Source organism: Amblyomma maculatum, chromosome 1 (genome assembly GCF_055883805.1).
Source record: "Amblyomma maculatum isolate TAMU_Amacu chromosome 1, ASM5588380v1, whole genome shotgun sequence".
In the NCBI taxonomy this organism is placed as follows: domain Eukaryota; kingdom Metazoa; phylum Arthropoda; class Arachnida; order Ixodida; family Ixodidae; genus Amblyomma; species Amblyomma maculatum.
In genome coordinates, this window is record NC_139344.1 from 232,020,243 (window position 1) to 232,036,519 (window position 16,277).

General features: G+C 43.2%; 1 protein-coding gene across 1 annotated transcript in view; it reads right to left on the minus strand.

Moving 5' to 3' along the window:
* Positions 1-9,459: 9,459 nt before the first annotated feature.
* The window catches only part of LOC146205894 (uncharacterized), a 69,514-nt gene continuing 62,696 nt past the window's right edge, over positions 9,460-16,277 (minus strand). The window contains exon 9 of the mRNA XM_084590558.1: positions 9,460-14,740. Within this exon, the coding sequence (XP_084446684.1) occupies positions 14,169-14,740 (572 nt within the window). The 3' untranslated portion in view covers positions 9,460-14,168. The remainder of the gene's footprint in view (positions 14,741-16,277) is intronic.

Consider the following 16,277-nt stretch of genomic DNA (forward strand, 5'->3'; position numbering starts at 1 on the left):
TAATTACAGACTTGTTCTTTGTGCTTATCCCTTGCTTTGATTATGGATTCTCCAGTCTTAAACAATTTGCTATCATTGCTCCCTCTACGTTGGAGCCTTGTACATATGATATGGGCACCAAATCATAGCAGTGTGACTGTTATGAAGTTGCTCACAGCCTGGCAAAGATGCCTGTCAATGGCCCCTTGTTATTTATCCACCCATCACAAAGGCTCGCATTGGGCTCAATGGTCTGTGGCTGCCACCCCTGCCAAGAAACGAAACTTTTTAACTGCTTCATCTTTTTCATCATAGCAGTTATGTTTCATAGACGCACTTTAGGCATGCAAACTGGATCTCTTTTAATATTTGATGATTATGTGCACCTCAGGTATTTGCGGAGCAGAAATTCATATCACAGCAGCTTGAGGTTTCTGTAACAAGGCTGCGCTGCGGTATCCCACCCTCTAAATTTCTGCACAGGTCTGTTTGGCGCTGACTTCCGTCTGCACATTCTGCAGTGAACAGGAATCAATGAAACATTTCTTGTTTTGCCACCGCTTCTCCATGATGAGATGACTGTTGTTTTGGAAAAACCATTGCAACAGCTTGGCCTTTGGTGCCCGTTTGGTGCCACCATATTTGGGTAGTCACAGGTCTATTTTTCCTACCATTCAAAATTTCTTAATTGGAATCTAAATGTCTGGCTTGCTAATATGTTTAAATCACTTGGCTACAAATCCGTATTCATTATGATTTCTCTTTTTTATTTTGGTTATACATATTTTTGTATACTTGTCTTCCCTGACAACCATTGTTTTTTTGGGTATGTAAATATACATCTAAAAAATTAGCAGGGTTTCAACTAATGTTGGTCAAGCAATTTGGCTGCAAAGTATAACATGCACATTTGCCCCGAGCTGTGACATCTTTAAAGTTCTCCGAAAATATGAAAGACATCTCAGGGTAGCACAAACTAATTTTTCTTTGAGAAATAGCACACTGAAATAAGTGCTCATTTTTCTTTCTGTACTTAGAAGATTTCATCATAGACTATGCCATAGTACCAACCTCTACCAAGAATTAAATTTGAAGCTTACGCTTCTTATCTGGCTTTTCAGATGAGTGCACGTTGAAATCCTGCAACAGTGCAGGATGCCTGAAATGTATTCCAGATGGTACTGTGGGAAAATAATTGTTATTTCTAACAAAAGTTTAGTTTAGTATAATTATGGGGTTTCACGTCCCAAAGCGACTCTGGCTTGGAGAGACGTATGGAGGGCTCCAGAAATTTCAGCCAACTGGGGTACCACGGTGGCCATCTTGGTACTATTGGTTCAAATTCTGCCACCAGGCTACGCCACTGATTCAGGGCTGAGAAAGTGCTTACCGGTCTTGCCCCCAGTGACCGAGTGACCCAACCTTGGCTTTGTAGAGAAGCTTTCTTTTGTTGGAGGGTGGGTTTTCAAAGCACCATTCTTCTCCCCACCGTGCGCAGGGGGAAGCGTTCACCTGTTCCTAGCTTGACTACAGCGGATAGCAGGACTGTGGAGTGCTAGCTTGTCTTACCACGGCCGAACAGCAGTGACGTGCACCGCCACCGCTCGATCCGGCCATAGTCGAATGTGCGTAACGTAAATGAAAAGTATGTCAATCGTCACCTTGTTTTGTTGTTGTTCACTGTTCTTGATAGAGTGGAAGCTGGAGCGAGTTGATGATACATCGTCGACATACTTTCACGATAACTCAAGTCGATACTAAAAAAGAAAAGATGCTATATCATGCAAAATATTTCTGTAGTTCATGTTTACTATACTTTGACTCACAAGATGTTTGGACCACTGCGAAAGGCAGGGGTGCCCTGTCCCATTCAAATGCGCACTTTAATAGGTAATTGTGCTCCTACATGCTCCTCGCCCCTTGAATTGGCGAGGGTGAAAGTGGCAGCACAATTGCCTATTATAGGTGGTGGTGGTGGTAGTGGTTATTTATTGAATAATCAAACAAAAGGATGGAAAAGAGCACTGCCGGCCGCGGCAACTGCTGTCTAAATTTTGAAGCGCCCGAGCTGCAACCGGCGAGAAAGCAAAAGGATAGGGAGAGGATAGCGAAGGAAGTGCGAAGGGGAGTGATAGCAAGAAAGGACAGGGGGAGCTTTGTACATCATTTACAAAATACAAAAATAGAGGAAAATGAGTTTGCATCGCTCACGTGCAAGTGTCCGGGGCGAAAAGTGCGCTTGGTACATGGCGACCTGGCTTTTTTTAGTACTGCAATTATTTTGTGAGACGAAATATATATCTCTGGCAGCTTCATCATGAACTCTGGCTGAAATCGACACCTGTATTGCGTCTTTCCTTTCATATCCATCTTTTGCGCTGTTATCACTCTTGAAGTTATAGCAATTCTAGTAGAAGTCGCAACATTTTTGCGAGCTCTCTGACACAGAACTACTTGTATCAAATATGTTATTACATATATAATACAATGTAATAAACTCCGTTTCAATAAACAGTTATCATTGCTTTTTTTTTATTTAGTTCGGGCTTTTCCAACTGAATGCCCTACTCGATCAAGGACGTGGTGTTAGAAGCCCATGAAACAACTAGTTCTTAGCACAAGGAGGCATACCCACTCAAAATGGAAACACGAACAACGCCGTAAGCTAAGGGATGACGGGGTGAAACGGTTCCTGCACCAAAGCCGAAGTGAAGTCTCAAAGATCATAAGTTGTTAAGTTTCATGCACGAACTCTCAGCGGCGCTGGTTTGATTAGCAGCCAAATGTGGTAGTTATGGCAATTAAATATAGGAAACAGGTGTACTCTCCGCCAAAGGCTGCAGGAAATAGACACCACTACGATATGTTGTCTCGTCTTTTCCCTAATCCTTTCACAAATATTCCGCTCAGCCACACTCCCATCTAATAGCAGTTCATTGTGAGCTCCTTGTAGGGCAGGTGTGGTAACTCTGCAAAAAGCACGAGCAGCAAATTGTCATAATATATATATTTTTGTATTATGTTATTGCATTTGGGGATGTGGGCACGAGGATGAACATTTGAGCATTTCTATGAAACAAACATAAATCTATGAGGATGAACATTTGCGCCTTTCTATGAAACAAGGGGAAAGCTATCCCCATGCTACGCCGGGATTCCCATGAGGTTAGGTCTAGATAGCAAACAGAAAATTGCCAACTGCTGAGCGTACACAATATAGTGCAACCTTCAGTGTACTGCCTCAATTATCGCTAAATGGATGAGAATGAATAAAGATTACCGAACTCCCGTCTGGTAGGTACAGGTACTGTACAGGAGCAGCACAAGAGCAATATCTCCTAGTGTTAACACTAGGAGATATTTAGCAAACAATAACATGCTACATGCTCTCATCGCCAGAAGCCGACAGCGATGAAATGCACTTTCAGACGAGAGTACACAATTACTGCACAAAGAGTGTTGTGGTGTGTGATGGAATTTTAATGGCAGTCGCGACGTCGGTTTTAGCATCGTGATAAAAAAAAAAAAAAATGAAAGGCATGGCGCTGGCAGGGGACATCTGTCACCTGACATATGGTCGAGCACTGATTCTTCGATATCAGAAAGTTGTGAGGAGACTCAGTGCACACTGGCAAAGAAGTCATGACTGTTTCAAAACATACAACACTGTGCCCAGAAAAGTTGCAAAAAAATTAAAATATAACATTCGCTACAAAGTTCTAATGTTCGGAAACGGAGAATTTCGAGTGAAATTCTGTAACTACAACCGATGAAAGTCGCATACCGTAATAATTTACAGACGCGGGATCTAACTGCAGGGACTGAAATGCACAGCACAATGCCAGGAAACAAAGCAGAAGTACTGTTTCTCGTCTTAAGAATTTTCGTTCATTAGCTTCAGAGCGAGCAATTTCGTCTTTGAAATAAAACACACCTTTCGGCTTTTCTGCAACTGCAAAATATGTTTGTATTGAGCTACATTTCACACACACACACACACACACACAAATACAATTAGCAACATAAGTCCCAGCAACGTAAGTCCCAGCAACATACGTCAATACATTTGCAGGGTTTTGTGTTAACTGGCAAAACTCACAAGTAAAAGATACTAAATGAGGGTCACACAGCGGAAATCAGAATAGAGCGAACGTGTCTGTGGGTTTCTTTTCAGGACAGAGCTTAGGTGCATATACTGCTCGTAGTCTATGAAAAAAATAAAAAATAACGTGTAAAATACAAATGCTTTTTTGAATGCACAAGTCCACCTATCGAAACGTTGGCTCCGCTTGCGAACTGAGGCTCTCCCTCTACCCCTAGGAAAAGAATTTTCTGCAAGAACCCAGCAAAACTTACACCAAAAAAAGCACGCAAAAATGCTCGGAGGTGTCTCTGCTTTAGCCGATGGGTTTAGCGCCTGTGAATGTCTCCCTTGTGTCTCCTGGACAGAGTTGAAAAAGACTAATCAAAACAAGCAAAAAATCACAAGCACGAAGAACCCCATACGAATGAGCTGGTCGTCCAGTTTGCCGGGTTGCCTTTGCTGAAAATAAGAATATGATGTAGGACAGAAGGAAGAAACAGCTCAAACAAACAGGACGTGTAGAAAGGCGAGGCAGACAGACATGAGACGTCCCATCCGTTTGAGCTGTTTCTTCCGTCCGGTCAACATGAACCAACCAGCCCAACGAAGCCCTGATGTAGGCTATCGGTGACCACTGTGCTGCACGTGTACAAGGTGCGTGGTTCTGTAAGGTTGAATTATGAAGGATTTGCCTTCGAACTGCAAAAAAAAAAAAAAAAAAAAGAAACTTATACATGCTTATACATCACTTTTATCTCAACCTGCTAAAGTGGTAGCTTTTGGAGGGAGCAGTCGCGTACGCACGGAGATCAGCTCGATATTATCATATCTTTGTCCACTAACAAAAACAATAACATTTCTCAGAGCGTGAATTGGCATATATCTTTAGGCAGGAATGCGGCTAGACATGTCTACTTGATGAATTATGTTTAGAGGGGGTTTTAGCTCAAAAGAAACAAGGACATCAAAGGCACACAGGACAAGCACTGTGTACCTATTACGTCCTTTTTTTTTTTTCATTTGTATTACCAACCGGCTCAAACTGCCACTTCGCCCTGATGGCCAAAAATGGGCTATGTACCCTCGTTTTAATGCAGCTGGCAAATTATGTCCGAAGAATATTAGAGAGACTTTTACTGTGCAAGTCAGGATGATGATGACTAATTCTGTTGATCTGCTTATCCTGCCCCAGGAAGCTTATGCTTGGGTGCATCACTTTGTTCTTTAGGTGCATAGACTAGTCAATAAAGCACGCTACAAATTACGCTTGCTGGGCTGCATTGTAGAAGCTCCGTGTATATCTTGGGCGAAAATTCTTTTACAAAGGGGACGTAGGTTTCTTCTGGGTTAGCTTCGAACAGTATTCTGTGGCTGTACACCTAAGGCTAGGAAGCAGGGCGAAGGTCACTGTCCCCACCCCGACCCTACTCCGAACGATACATCCCATGACAGTGTGAAAAAGGCATGTCTCCTCTCACCTGCCCTTCAGCTGCAGAGGCACAAAAACCTGCCAGCCATTATTCGAGTGTGCACAGGTGCGTGAGACATCTGTGGACCCACCTTGGCACACTTTTGCGCTGTATGTTATTCTGGGACAAAAGTACACTGGCGAACCTGACCAAGTCTTCTGGCTTGAGAAGTACAGGTGGAGAGACCACATGTGCATTTCAGAAGGCCTGGAATGCACTTTCACTGCACCTAATTATTCTCCAGTGATTTGCCACCGCGATGATCAAGGAAACCTTATTCGTAAAAAGCTCTTGAAGTGAACTTCTCCATTTTTGCCTGGAATGGTTGTTACATCAACCCCCCCCCACACATACACATAAAATAGCCCGTTTCACGACCTCAGTGCAGTACAAAAAAGTGAGCGCGCAGCAATTATGCCATTGGTAAAAGTTCGTGCCTTATTTTGGCGAGGCAGAGTGTAGAAATAATGAGAAGCCACAGCATGCTTGTAAGCATGTTGACTGCTCTTTCCTGCTCTGAGGAGCCTACACATTGGGACACGAGGTTAGAAGAAATGCATCGTTAAAGCTTAAAAGTTGGACTTGTTGGTAATTTCTTGTTGGAATCATTTTGTTAGCGGTAAAAACCGCTAACAAAATGATTCCAAGAAGAAATGCAGGAAACCATTTTCGGTTTTACAAATTTGCGACACACGACTGTATTTACTGCGAAAGAGCTTTTTCAAGTAACGCCATCGCCAAGCCTCCAGCCATTTTTGCCGGGATGCCAGGCGAAAATGGGAGGAGTTGGCTGCACATGCTTTTCCATGAACTGCTGCAAAATAATTACGTGTAGTGCTAGCATCTTTTAGGCCCTCGGAAATGCAGGCATTGTATTGTCCCCATCTCTTCTGCACTTCGTCTCACAAGTTCTTTATAGCACTGCGAAATACACGGGAGCCCTAGCCCATTCAGGATCATGCGTACTATAATAGGTAATTATGCTTCTAGGTGCTTCTCACTCACAAGCACTATTGCACTCCTACTGTCACCCCCACCTATTTGGTGGGGGAGGGCGAGAGGCACCTATGAACACCTAATGTAGTGCACATGATCCCGATGGGACCAAGTCACCCCTGCCTTTCGCACTGTTGCAAACGGCTTCTGAAAAGAAGACAAGGCCAGTGGTGGGGGAGGGCGAGAGGCGCCTATGAACACCTACTGTAGTGTGCATGATCCTGGTTGGCTGAAGTTGCCCCTGCCTTTTGCACTGTTGCAAACAGCTTCTGAGAAAAAGTATAGCGTAAAGACAGGGCCAGGTGGGGGTGGGTGGTGCTGTCAAGTTGTGTCCGCAGATTACTCACACCTCTCTGCACAGGCTAGGTGAGACCAGTCTGCACTCAACTACTATTTGAAATTCGAGGAAGCTTCAGTGACAAGTCCCGTCAATCGTACTTCGCCTGGCGGCCGCAAGAGGGGTGAATTGCACAACAATAAACACAGGAATAGGTTGTCACGGGCGCCATATTTATCTGTAAAACAATGTTTCTTCCCCCTGTGCCAACTGCTACGACTGCTTGCCAACATGCCTTGCTTTCTGCTGCGGGTGCTTCTAGACCCTCTTGCCACTGCCCTGCTGATGTGAAGTTGCCTTTGTACCGCACGAAATACGACCTGTTTGAGGAACTTAACCTCAGTAAATATATATTTGTTGAGGAACGTGCGGGCAATATGTGGCGCACAGGCTTACTACAGCCTTCAATATGACGTTCGATCTCTATCCTTATTGCACGCGTTCATGAGCTCTCTTATTCGTTTATTCAGCGCAGGGAGCTAAATCATCTTTCAACAAAACTACAGACCCGCCGTAGAGCTGAAAGTTCGTTACAGCGCTGCAAGCAGCCACAAAACACTGCGCGCACTATTCACTTCACCACAATTAGTTGATGTGGCTCAAAAAACCTCCCCCGGTACGGTAACGTGAAAGGGGCAATACACCACGAGTTAAATCATACTTTCATTTTTTACTTTTCTAACTGACGAGCGCTTTCTGCTTTCACTCGTGTCCATTCGAGCCCCCTAGGTAAGCCGTGTTCTGTCGGTGGAAACGAAAAAGATGCAACAGTAAAGCGCATAGAGAGGGCATGCGACCTCGTAGCCACATTCGTTACGGGGGTACTTGCGCACTGCCACACGCTTCATCTCCCAGGTTCGCTTGAAGTCCAGGCGAACGAGCGAAATTTTCGATTTCGGCAGAACCAAGCGATGAGCCTAGCGACACATGCATTTCTGTTCGCTCGACGTGTGCCGCCTTCGCAATCGTGCAAAATTTTACATTAGTTCCTAACCTTTTTGCGATTACCAAGGTCGCAGCTGCTGAAAAATAAAAATTCACGCTCGCATTATTACTTTAGACAAATTAATATTTCGAAAATGCTGCCCTTCACCTACCGCGCACCAGCTTTCGCTGCCGCTCCACCACAGCGTCAGCCAGGAGCCGATTTCGACCGCCGTGCCACTGCCCCGGGATACCCCGGGAAGCCACCAGGCGCAGCCCGTGATGTACAGCGGAGGCGGGGAGTTTTTCAAACTGAAGCTGGTTCTAGTAACGTTTTGCTGAGATTCAGGTATACAACAAACGGAGCAATTGAATTGCGCCATATTATTGTTCTGTTTCTCATAGTGAAACTCTGACATCTTTAGTACCAAGATAATTTTCTATATAGCTCGTGTGCATAATTTCTTGACTATACGATGTTTCCTTGCTTCAAAAGGTCAAACGAAAGCACTGTTTCTAGGTTCCGACCAACTTTGAACAATGAAAAGTACAAAAATACACGGTGTAGCCAAGCTCAGTAAAACTTTCAATATTTAACAAAATAGTCACTATCTACACGCTAGCTAAATTTGTGTTTTGTGGATTTCTCTAGCAGCTATTAACGCGCCATTTTGCCATTTTCACATTTATTAAGGGCACCAGTTCTAATGAACTATTTATTAAAACTGAAAAACTCTATGCTTAGGGCCTAGACTGATAGAACTAAACGTTGCGGTAGCGGTTTTCTTTTAGCAGCAGTTTTCTTAAAACCCTCGGCAAAAGCAAGCAAGTCAAACAAAAATATGAATTAATGCCCTTCATTCTTTTGCTCACTGCCGTTGTAAAAATGAGAATACTTTTAATCAACGCATATCCACGGAAAGAAGATAAAATTGCAGTTACAGTGAACTAAACACCATTCTTCTAGCTTAAGCGGTACAGCTACAGCGCTCGCACAAACATACTGAAAAACGGCTGCTGACCGCCGCTAGTGTGGCACTGACATTGCACAGCACACGGGCACCTTGCTTTTCGCCTCAATCGAAAAGGCATTTGCAGCCAGGATGTGATCCTGCATCATCTAACGAAAGGGCCATTTGTTTAACCTACACCACCTACACCAGTGCAGCAAAAATCTATTGTAGGTATAGATTTCCTACACTGGTGTAGCTGGTGTAGGTTAAACAAATGGCCCTAAAGCTCATGGTGAGATTGAATGTCAGCCATTGAGTTATTGCTCGTGTGTGCATTGTGCTGCCCCATTTATGAAGCAAGCACCTTGAAGTTTGGCTCGAATGATATAGTTGTAGTCCAGAGCATATAAGTTAGGTATTCGTCCATAAGGGTCGACACCATTTTAAAGGCTGTAAAGATAGCGCATTGCTCACGTCAGCTGAGTAAGACACTTTTCGGCTATTCAAGATGCTTTGTGTGAAAGACTGCACAGCGCATGCATTTTCTGCGTAGAATGCCCAGGTGCCCCTGCTGCTATCACCGCGTCCCCACATACCAAAGAGGAGGAGTAGCAATGCATGCTTTGGTTCCAGGCTTCACTGTAATGGCTTGCAAAATGTGAAGAAGCAAGATGCCAGGGTGGCTAAATGAGCAGTATGTGAAAAGGAAATGACAAGTTTTCTTGAAATGTAGAGTTTATTAATAAACAAGACTGAACTTCATATGGTGTACATTTGAGCACAATAATAACAGAAGAAAAATACAGAAAAAAGTCTTGGCTATCAAAACAAACAGGCATGAAACCTAGACCCGCAAAATGAGCGATTACAGATACCTAATTTTAGTTGTATCTTTTTTTTTTTACTCTAATGGCATACAAGACATTAGAATACATGAACTGCTGCACGGAATTTGCTAATTTATAATGCAATCCTCTTTTATGCCGTTTTGGTTTTAGCAATCGAATTATAGCTGTGACATTGTGTGTTTAGATCACGTGAAGCTAGAAAAAACAAAAACAAAAAAGAGCTCTTGAAGCAAGCTGACTTATGAATTGCAATGAAATAAAGCTATGTACCAATGGTTATATTGCAGGGTTTTATGTCTCACCTGACTTAAACATTTACATCACAGCCATCAGTTGTAAAAAATAGAACAGCACCAAACAAGCATTCAATCAAATTATTTAGCACTTGTGAGGGATATAATGATGCCAAATATATCATTTCCAAAGAAAATACACACAGAAAAATTTGGTGTCTATGCACCTTTAAAAAGCAATGCAAAAAAATTTACAGAAAGGCTAGGTTCTTAATTATTGCTTTGTATGCTACAGAAAAAAAAAAAAAAAAAAAAAAAAAACACAGCATCAATGCACAGCCCTAATTCTATTAAACAGCAGCACAATACACTATGCTATAACAAAAGACAGTGAGGGAAGCTACAATAATACAAGAACTACAATTCCAAGGTACTAACTAAGCACAATACAAGTGATATATTGAAAGTCTGTATTTACATGATATTCCACAAATATCGCAACTTAAACATTCATCAATGTGACGCCCAAAAAGATGTGCAGCAAAGTTCCACAATACATGGTGCATATAAAAAGCCTCACTTCATTTCTGATATACGAGAGGGTACATACATAACATTTCGTCAACCAACTTAGAAGTCGATTTCGTACCTTGCTTAACACTCAAGAGCACAGTCCAGCATAAAAATTAAGTTTAAGTAAGGAGTCCCTGATTAATTACTACTGTGAACAGACCTAGGGATGTACGTATATGTCTGAACCATGAGAAACAATGGAAACATTCATTCAACGTGTGAGCAAAGAACTGCTACTTTGAATAGCTGATACGACTTCTGTGTTTTCGACAAGTTGGTATGTTTTCTTGATCAGTGTTAGTGTAAATCAGAGGACGTAATTCTGCAAACACTTCCTGTTTTTTAAAAAGCAAAAAGAAGCGCGCACACACATTTAGTTACCAGTGGAATTCGCAAGCATTTTCATTTCAGCAATAGTCAAATGTGTTGTTATACTGCTAGAGATCCTTCCACTGAATGTTTTTAAATCAACAAGACCAGCAATTGAAATGAGATGACAAGAAGTATCTGGCAACTGCCAAAACAGAAAAGCAAGGTTACAAAGTGGCTGAGATGCACAACAAAACTATGCATCTGAACAAGCTAGGTTATCTAAATGTGAGTATACTGCATAATGCAAATAAAATACGAAAAAAAAAAAAAAAAAACGCCTGGCTGTGGCATGCGAAACAAATCTCAACTTACAGCATCCATATGAAGGCTAGCGTCTGACACACACAAAAATATTATATACATTGATTATATATATAATCAATGTATCATCACTAAGGAGACCAACATAGCATGAAATAACTTGCCAGGTTTCCATGCCCTCTTAAAATAAACTAAAAATCTTCCAAACACACAAAAGGACTACAAATAATAGGTATAAAAGTAAATAAAATGTATTCAGGCACATACACAGCACCAAAAAAAGTAATAAAAGGTAGTACATTTTCTGGATTACATATGAACTAAAATGTAGATGGCCACAACAGAACACAGCACAGAAGACACAGAGCAGACTTTTGCCTAGACAAGTACATGGTCTGAGTCTTTCATGCACATAATAGAAATACCAGAAAAAGCCAACCCAAGAAAATACTGGCATGCCTAATCAGTCATTTCTACCACTAAATAAAAAGTGGAGTTTTGAAAATAATGACGAGGAAGGACGTTGATGCTCCCCGACAACTGCCTCTGACTACGTGTTCACCTGGCCTTTTCAGATATGTACATGCGCATTAAAGGTTTGATCCATGAATTAATTCAAGTGCCTTTTAAGAAAAATAAATGTCAGTCATAAAGTCTGTGACTTCTGTGCTGCATTCTATTACTTGTGCCTTGCCAATAAACCAAGCATCAGCACTTGTCGCTGGACTGACAAACACTGTCGATAAAAATGCGAAATTCGGCAGAAGCTAAGTTCACCGAAGCTTCAGCAGAAGTTGTTTTGTGCACACTTCTCGCACAAGCCAGCATCAACTCTATGAACCTTCAATTTAAATAAGGTTCTGTAGTGTGCTGTATTTGCATCATCAAAGGACAACATCACAAGCCTGGTGAAGACAAAGCTCACGCATGGACGGCCACAATGCAATAGCCAGGACCGGCCAGTAAAAGCTACAGCTACACACTGAACCCAACAGGGGTTCACACAACAAACTACACATTAAACGGAAGTCTCCACAGCAGCTTGCCTTAGAATGAGATTACAGCCAGTGCAAAAACTTGCAGATCTAGCTAAACTACAGTATTTTCAGCATTAGCACAGGAATCCTTCCTTCAGTTAAACTACACAGAAGCTCAGAATAGGCACAGTGTGTCCGATGTATGGCACCCCATGCATTGATAACATAGCCAATAGCAGTTTTGTGCAGGAGTTTCCTGAACCATATAGGCTGGAAGCAATTTTCAAGCTTTACTGTGAATTCACTGATAATCCACAACACCTAGAAGCTTCGTGACAAGGATACCACAAATGCAGTAGGCTGGAAATAACGTACACAAGGCCGCACACTACAGTACTGAACACAGTGTACATAACTACTTCACTATTCTTGTTGCCAATACACGCTACTCACCATTTATAGTTCTGTTATGTGGTTTAAGAACACAGTCAAAATGAACAAGAATTTTCATTTCTTTGGAACTGCAATCTGTGATGTGCAAGCAAGCACATTCAATGGCTCTGGCACTGGCCGGCCATTGTCACAAACAGCTGTGACAATAGACCACTCATTACTGCTTCGTTTGGTTTAACGTCCCGAAGTGACACAGGCTGAGAGATGATGTAGTGGAGGACTCCAGAAATATTCAGTTGCTTATGAACAGTGGGATTGCAAGGTCCTCCAAGTGCTGTCTTACACATGCTAAATCTTGCTTGTCGTTATACAACCAACATGGCATACCTTATCTTAAACTGATCAGTGCAGCAAGAGCATGCACACTGACACACAGGCTGTCAGCGGTCAATGTGAGCAAGCCGACATTACCGTTGAGGAACAGATTCAAAACAATAGCTGCATGTGTGTTAACATGAATATCTTAGTAGGCTAGGACTGCATACGCATGTAATTTTGATTACTGAAAACCAAAACCAGTTTACAGCAGCTCCACATGTCCCATAAATGTATAACAAAACTAAAATACCATCGATACCATTAAGGCTCAGGCTTAAGAAAAAGGAAAGCAAAGGCAAGCAGCAGGAAGAGTGAAGCATTTTGACAGATTTCAGCTATCTCAGTGCCTTTTCCTAGCAAGGCTAAGTTCAACAAACATAGCAGCATTACTGCTACAGTGGAAAGGAAACACTAATTCTGAATGTATAACTGCTAGAGAAGCAAATTTTAAATACCAACTGCAAAGTTCACAAAAGAACTAAGATTAAGAGCAGATAATGCCAACATACTGTTCACATAGCATGTATAGGTTGTGCAAAGCCTCTCCAAAAACTGCACGCTCGAACTGGCATCCTCAAATCCAACACCTTGCTGCTCGTATGATGTATTTTTCATGACTGACAGCAGCAGAAAAAGATGAGAAATGGTGCACTACTATGGGTGTGAAAAAACAGAAGTAGCTATAGCAGCATCATGTGCAAGAGTGCAGGGGGGAAAAAAGAAAAGAAACCTGGGCTGATGTGGACAATCAGCGAGGACAGCAGTAAGAGTTGGGTCTACTTAGCTATATCCTTTCCTTGTACCAGTGGCACCATAGCAGAGAAGTGTCAAGTGAACAGCGTCAATTCCAGTGACCCCAGTTCGTTACTCTGGCTTCCCATCTAAAGCTCCTATCTGTCCCAGAATCTGAATAAAAGCCCATCCACAAAACTAGCAGGCATTCTGTAGACCACAGAGCACAACACATTTGATCCAGTTGCATTTTCGTTTGCACTTTTTGTGTGCTGTTTCTCCAGTGTAGTGAAATATTGCAGGTAAAATGCTGAAATATACTAGGCATAATGGTTTTCGAGTTCTAGATATGAATACCAGTTGCGAATGAATGAATGCCCTGGCTAGTCTGTATACTGCAAATGAGTCCGCAGTGCTTTTGTCACTTTTTTTTGTGTGTGCTGGTAAGATTGCAGTAACCTATGACAGTTTCTTTTGCTGCTATTTGCACTTTAAGAACTACATGTACAAACTTACCTTCATGTAGCAATTCAGCCTGTAGTCATACAACATATCAGTTGCATGCTGGCTATGCGAAATTGCTGCACAGGGGCTCCACCTATCCACAATTTAGTATGGCCTATGTAGCTGAGAGAGCCTTTCTATTCCACCCTTCTTGCTCACTGAGCCTGGGAGTAGGCACCAGGGGGATAACCCTGCTGCTCGTAGGCGCCATAGGCAGCAGCCTGTTGGCCAGTTGGTTGCGGAGCCCGGTAGTGACCATAGCTAGGGTAACTAGCAGGGTAGCGCAGTGGTGCTGCCGTGCCACTCTGGGGGTAGGCACCTAAATAAGCACCTCCCTGTGGGTAACCCCCACTAGGTCCATAGCCATAAGCTACACCATAGCCTTGTGGGTAGCCCTGCCCATACTGTGCATAACCAGCAGAGGCAGAGGTGGTGGCTGGGTAAGTGCCTGCAGGGGGCGCCGCCCCTGCTGCTCCACCGGGCGGGGCTCCGGGGAAGCCAGGTGACCCGGCTGCCTGGTACGGAGTTGTAGGGTAGCCACTCTGGGCAGCCATTTTGTGGCCTGGGTAAGGGCTACTGGGGTGTGGTGTGGTAGCAGGGGAAGGCTGTGAAGGCGGCCGCTGCTGTGGTGGTGTCTGTGAAGGGCCCACCTGGGGTGAGTAGCCTCCATACGGGCTGTTGGCAGGTCCTCCACTAGGTTGGTGCTGCTGCGGACCCAAGGTAGCACCTGAAAGACATTAAGGTTGGCTTGGTTTATACAGTGAAATCTCGTTACTAGAAACACCACATTAACGAATTTTTTAAGAATCCCCGGCAGATTTGCTACGTTTTCAATGTAAAACCATTTCAGAATTATGATTTTCAGAATAGCGTATATTTCAGAAAAACGAACATATTTTATTTCTTCTTCTATAATTTTGGAACATCAGTATTACGAATTTGGCTAAAATTAACAGCGCCGCAGCTTGCAACTCTCGCGTGAAACGAAACAAAAACCGCAGTTTCTGTATGGTCCGTGGGCTGTAGCTATCATCATCAGGACATCTAGGACCAGCTCCTAGCGCCACCATGAAGCTATGCCTGCGTTTTTTCTTCCTGTGTTGTGTGCTGTAAGAGGCTCGGCGGTCGTTCGTGCGTGCGGGACATTTTTTTTTTTTTTTTTTTTTTGCCGCAGAATATCTTATTGCGAAGTTTGTGCGAGATTGCCAATGATATCAGCCAGCGAAGTGCCAAGAAGATATGAACGCAGCTGCTTTCACTGCAAGAAATCGACGCAGGGGAAAAAGCAATTCGGCCTTTACAGACAGCTAGCATTGCCCCATCAGCTGCCACAATCATTATGAAATACAGAGCCAAGATTTTTAATGTTCAGGGAGCATTGAAGATGGAGTCATAGAGAACTGATTTTTTTTTTTTGTTGCACACGGACGAAGTCCATACCTTTATAGCTTGGTGCAATCACGCACGCAATGAGGTGTTCCGGAAAGTGGAAGGTGTATGTGTAATGTAGTGCGCGGTCGTGTTTGCTGCACGCGGCAGAAGAAAATAATTGATTTCGTCAAATAAATAAGCTTTAGAGTTAGTGCGACATTTTCACTTGAGGTTTTGCTTGTCTACACATGTGCCTACTGCCAAGGTATGTCATTTTCATACCTAGGTTTGACCACTGGCTTATAATCGCAGATTTTTCATTACAACAATATTTCAAAATAGCGAATGATTTCTTGCAGTCCCGTGGGATTCGTTATATCGAGATTTAACTGTAGGCTTTAATGACCCAACGTAACTCAGGCTATGAAGGACACCATGGTGGAAGGCTCCGGGAATTTTGACCACCTCTGGTTCTATGCGCAGTACATGGGCCCCTTTCTTTTCGCCTGTGTACAGTACAGTGGCCACCACAGCCGGAGTCGAAACTGTGTTCTTGGGATCAGTAGTTCAGCACCCTAGCCACAGCGAGGCAAAAGTACAGACAGCCTGCTTACAAATGGTCTCGTTTTGAGGATGCTTCACTGCACGGACAGTGAGCAGTGCGTGACCAGCGCAGTTCCAACATACTGGGAGAAGCAAATCGGACTCAGGCGTAGCTGCCCCACCTATGAACTGATGAACAGAACACTTTAGGCGATCGTTCTTGCTGCCTACGTTTTTCTGGTACGAATACGTGTGTGTGGAAGAGGAAATGGATGTCAAGATGGTTTGGTTTACGGGGTTTAACGTCCCAAAGGGACTTAGGCTATGAGACGCGCTGTAGTAGAGGCCTC